We start from the raw sequence: 5,424 nt of genomic DNA, 5'->3' as shown, positions 1-5,424 counted from the left end.
TACCACTCTCTGTTCCCCTGCAAGGCAACCACCTGCTTCTCCTGCAGAGACTGCTTAGGTCCGCTTCCAGGCCAATGAAACCCTGACCCACCTCACCTGGACTTTGGCAACACCCTCAGCACAAGGTAGAAGAGATGCTCTCAGATGATGGGTCAAGGGGTTGGGCTTGCTCTGATCTGTGATTTAAAGTTGGAATGCATCCTTGCATAGAAACAGATTTTCACTTTTTGGAGCATAATGAAATACTTGCCTCCTTACACCTACTTAAAATAGCTGGCACTCCACCCTGGTGCTACCTTACCCCCTTCCCTGCTTTATTTTTCTCCATGGCACTATCACCATTTGACATTCTCTGTCTCTATTTTTCCCATTAGAATGTAAGCCCCATGAAGGCAAGTAATTTTGTCTGTTTTGTTTGGTACTATATCCCCAGTGTCTAGAACATTGCCTGACACGTAATAGACCTTCAACAAATATTTATGAATATATGGGTGGATGAAGAACTTTAGAATCCTGCTTGAGACGTCAACAAGTCATGCCCTTGCTCCTGCAGGTATGTGTCTAAATCAGCTGGGGGAGACACTGTTTATTTTTTTCTGGGAGAGACTCTGCATCCATCCCTGGATATACTTTCAATATGTTCTTTCTTTGGTGATCAAAAAGTTCTGCTTTAGATACTACTAGGGCATACAATCATACAACTGAAAAAAACCCACCTAATCTAATCTTCCTGCAAATGCAGGGTCCCTTTTGTGAGCATTTTCATGGACGGGGAGCTTGCCAGCTTACAAAGAGCTAGCACGGAAGGCTTCTCCCTGTGAATACCATGCAGCTTATTTTCCTGACCCCAAAGCAGGAATTTACATTTATTCTGTTGGAGTGTTTTTATTAATCTGGATTATCATCTATCCTTCTCTCTCTAGGTCACCTACAATTCAAATCCATAATCCATTGCTGTTGAGTCAATTCCAACTCATAGTGACCCTATAGGACAGAGCAGAACTGCTCCATAGGGTTTCCTAGGCTGTCATCTTTTATGAGAGCAGACTGTTGCATCTTCCTACCACGGAGCTGCTGGTGAGTTCAAACAGCTGACCTTTCAGTTAGCAGCTGTGTGCTTAACCACTGTACCACCAGGACTCCTTCAACTCAGATCAGTGTCTGCTAAATGAGCTGCTGCTGCTCTTCCATACCTTTTCATACCTCTAGACCTGAGCACAATCTCTTCCCTCAGACTGAAATGTTATTCCGCTCTCTCTGCCTGGAAAACTCCAAATAATTCTGCCAGACTCACCTCAAATGTCTCCTCCTCCACAATGCCTTCTCCAGTTGCTACTAGCTCCCACAACGCTCCATACCTATCTTATACCTACCTCTGTTATAGCACTTAATGCTGTCTTGCACTTGTTTGGTGGCAAAGAAGCTGTTTTGTATTTATTCATTTACAAGTCTGTCTTCCTCAAACTCTGGTGTTCTTTGAGGGCAGGTATCAAGTTGTGTGCATCACCGCATCCTGAGAACTTAGCACTGGGCCCAGCAGCTACTAGGCATTCAGTATTTGATAAATGAAGAGCACTTACTCATGTGTGGTTAGGAACACATACCCTGCACAAACACACAAGGGCGTATGTGGGAACACATATATATACACTCATATCCCCAGGAGGTATATATACACTGAGATACATACTTGCCCTCTTCTTACACACAAATATTTACGTATTGACCCAGTTGTACACATAAGCACATATACACATCCTCATGTACACATGGAAACACATATGTACATATATCTACATATCTACACATAGGCATACACGTAAACATAAATGCACAAGGTCATGTATAACCACGCAACACATGCATACTGCTGAAAAGACATACCATTCTCCTGAATGATGTCAGAGGCACACTGCTCCAGGACAGACATGTTTGCCAAGATGGTCACAATCTGAAAAAGAGAATGGGGGAGGTAAGAAAATAGACAAAAGATGAGCTGGAGGCTACAAAACTTTCCTTTAGGCTGACCCCTTACCGTCCACCTGGCCCAACCTTCCATGGTATTTTCTTCCATTCTCATGGGCTCCTGCCACCCAGATGTATATTCGCAGTCACTGATCCCCATTCATCAGTATGTGGCCTTGGCATGGCCCCCAAAGGCCCCAGGACCCCACTAGAGAGAACAGTGTCACCCTAGATGAAGATGGGGCCCTAGCAATCTTTTTGCAGTACCCTTCTGGAATGCAGTACCCCCTCTAATGACTCTGTGCTGGCTAGTGCTCCTGATGGCTAGCCCCTGCTCTGGACTGGACTCCCCCATCCCAGCTTCTCGCCCTGATACTGAGCCCCACCTACTCTCAGGCTGAAATGAATGGAGGCCAAAGTCAAGTTAGACAGCATGAGTAGGAAGAAGCAGCATTACACTCCAAGCACCAGGTATTATATGGAACCTGCTGAGAAACTTCATGCTCAGCTTCACTTTCCTTCTGTGGTTTACAAGTCTAGCTCGTCAATTGTCACGGAAGGTGTCTGTAGTGAACGGATGCTGACACCAGGTGGACAGTGAGCCTTGGCTACAACCTCATGGTCTGGACAGCTAGCAGCCCACCCCAACTCTACCCCCTGGCAGAGCCAAAGGAAAACAGAGAACTCATAGCACAAAATTGTTTTGAGGAATAGGCCAGCAAGGGACCCATTTGAGGGACCCCAGACTGTAAAGGATGCCAAAACACCACTAGAATGTATTGGAAACATGGCACCTGTTAACTCAGATACCACCCACCACACTGTGCCTGATACAAACCTCAGAATGAGAACTCAGCCACTTCCATAGAAATGACAATTAAAAATAGATATGTAGATAGATAGATGGACAGATGCACAGACAGACATATAGACAGACAGATAAAAACCACTTCTCACTGGTGTAGGCCTATCTCTTTTGAAAAGTTTCTTCAAAGTTTGTGGCGTGATCTAACCAGAGGCCATGCTCCACCTCTGAGACAGCCAGCTGACCATCTCCTGAGAACAGTTCAGCCAGCTAAATTCTGAAACAATAATGCAGAGCAGCATGATGTTTACCAAGAAAGAGTATTATCAAGATTTTAATGGGTTTGTTGCGGTATCAGCTGCTGTCGCATCTGCTTCCCACCCATGGTGACCTCATGCTCAATGGGATGAAACGTTGCCAGTCCTGCACCATCCCCATGGGGGATTGGGGATTGGACCCTTGTGATCCACAGGTTTTTATTGGCTGATTTTCAGAAGCAGACCACCAGGCTCTTCTCCCTAGTCCATCTTAGTCTGGAAACCTGCTCAGCATCATAGCAACACACAAGCTTCCACTGACAGACAGGTGGTGGCTGCGTGGAGGTTCACTGGCCACGAATGAAACCCAGATCTCCTGCATGGAAGGTGAGGATTCTACCACAGAACCACCACTGTCCCCCTTAATAAGTTTAGTATTGAGTTATTGGTGATTGGTTTAATATTATTCATCTATTATTCTAGATAGTAAATGCATATAATAAATCTCTTCTTTTACACAGAAAGGAAAAAGTTTACCATATTAACAGACTATCAATCTCCCCACTTCCCCACTAAACACGTGTTGAAAAGGAAGAATGCATTCTTAGGCTGCTGGAAGCATCCATGTACGTCAGCCCTCTCAGCTCAGACCTGGGCAGAGGCCTGGGTGGATACACCTGGTTGGGGTGGGGTGCCAGGAGAGCAGACAGTGGAAAACCCTGAAAGCATTGTCTTGAAGGCAACTCTGCAGCACCAGATGCTTTGTGAGGAATGTGGCAAACTTATATTTGCATTTAAGAAAGATTATAGGACTACAGGAGGTTTAGTTGGAAGCCCTATTTTTCCCTTTTATGATTGTGGATGTTTGTGGGCTGAGTGGAATGCGTTAGAGGAAAACAATAGTGTTATGGATTGAATTGTGTCCCCCCCAAAAATATGCTGAAGTCCTAACTCCTGTACCTGTGAATGTGACCTTGTTTGGAAATAGGGTTTTTCTTTTGTTATCAGTTAAACCGAACAAGGTCATACAGGAGTAGGGTGGGTCCTAATCCTAATCTCTTCTGAGTGGTAAAACAGACATGGAAACAGAGTCACACACAGGGGGAAGACAGAAGCCATGTGAATATACAAGCTAAGGAATACCTGGGCTAGCAGAAGCTGAAACAGACAAGAAAGGATTTCCCCCTAGAGCCTTCAGAGAAAGCACGGCCCTGAGAACACCCTGAATTTAGGCTTCTAGCCTGTAGAACAGTGAGACAATAAACTTCTGTTCTTTACAGCCACCTACGTTGTGGCATTTTGTTATGGCAGGCCTAGGAAGCTAATACAGATGGGTTGAAGGTGCAGTAGAAAAATGGAAGATTCCCCAAGGGCATACAGCGCACAGTACCTAAGAGGGAAGGAATACAAGGTCAAGTCCGTGTTAGACAACAGTTTGTTTGGCTTTCATTAGGCTGTTAACAGTAGCAGGGAACCACAATGGGGCCTCTGCACTCCAACCATCACCAGCCTGGCCTCTCTGAACAAAGACACTTGCTCGACAGGAAGATTTACTAGGAAGGGAGGGAGGGAAGGAGGGAGGAAGGCAGGAAGGAAGGAAGGAAGGGGAAACCTTGTCTGCGGCACCATGTTCATTACACAGCAGTTATTAGCTGTGTCACAGGCACTAGGTAGGTCTTTGTGTCAGGCTAATTTAGATCCTGTTAATGAAAATTACTTCCTCTTTGAAGAGCCTGTACCCCATGTGGTTTTCTGAGGTGCAGATGGCGTATTCAATTAAGCACAATTTGAATAAATGCCAATTATGCCCTGCTTTGAGTTCGCTTTTTAAAACATCCTTGTATGCATCATGAGAAGAGGGGAAGGAGGTCCGTGTTTCTTTTGGCAGTCAAGCCCTCGGCTGGGATTTAGGGCCAGGTTTGCCTAGTTGGATTAAAAAAAAAAAAGTTGCCATGGAGTAGATGCAATTCATGGCGACCTCACGTGTGTCAGAGTAGAGCTGTGCTCCACCAGGTTTTCAATGGCTGTGTTTTAGGAAGTAGATCGCCAAGCCTTTCCTCTGAGACTCCTCTGGGTGGATTTGAACCTCCAACCTTGCATTTAGTAGCCTAGTGTATTAACTGTTGCACCACCCCACCCTGGTTGGATGCCAGATAATAATGCTGTCAGGGACAGAGTGCAGGAGCTAGGCGGACAGTCTCCCCAGACCCAGGCAGATTCAGTCCTGACTGATGATGTTCAATCAAGTCTAATCCCTCCTAAGGGAAAGGGCACTGTTCCCCCTCCAGTTATATGGTGAATAAGGAGGGTATCAGCCTCGAGGAGAGGCCCTAGGTGAGAGGCAATGTAGAGCGTGGCTGAGCACACGGGTCAGCCTAGGTCCAAATCCTGGCTCTA

General features: G+C 45.7%; 1 protein-coding gene across 2 annotated transcripts in view; it reads right to left on the bottom strand.

Moving 5' to 3' along the window:
- The window catches only part of INSC (INSC spindle orientation adaptor protein), a 149,943-nt gene that overhangs the window by 11,734 nt on the left and 132,785 nt on the right, over window positions 1-5,424 (bottom strand). For both annotated transcript variants that reach the window (XM_004369674.1, XM_012557223.1), the window contains one exon: window positions 1,885-1,951. In XM_004369674.1, coding sequence (XP_004369731.1) covers window positions 1,885-1,951 — 67 coding nt within the window. The remainder of the gene's footprint in view (window positions 1-1,884; window positions 1,952-5,424) is intronic.

The sequence above is a fragment of the Trichechus manatus genome, unplaced genomic scaffold, assembly GCF_000243295.1.
Source record: "Trichechus manatus latirostris isolate Lorelei unplaced genomic scaffold, TriManLat1.0 scaffold00006, whole genome shotgun sequence".
Taxonomy (NCBI): domain Eukaryota; kingdom Metazoa; phylum Chordata; class Mammalia; order Sirenia; family Trichechidae; genus Trichechus; species Trichechus manatus.
Note: the sequence above shows the minus strand (reverse complement) of the source record. Positions and strands in the feature narration are given on the sequence as shown.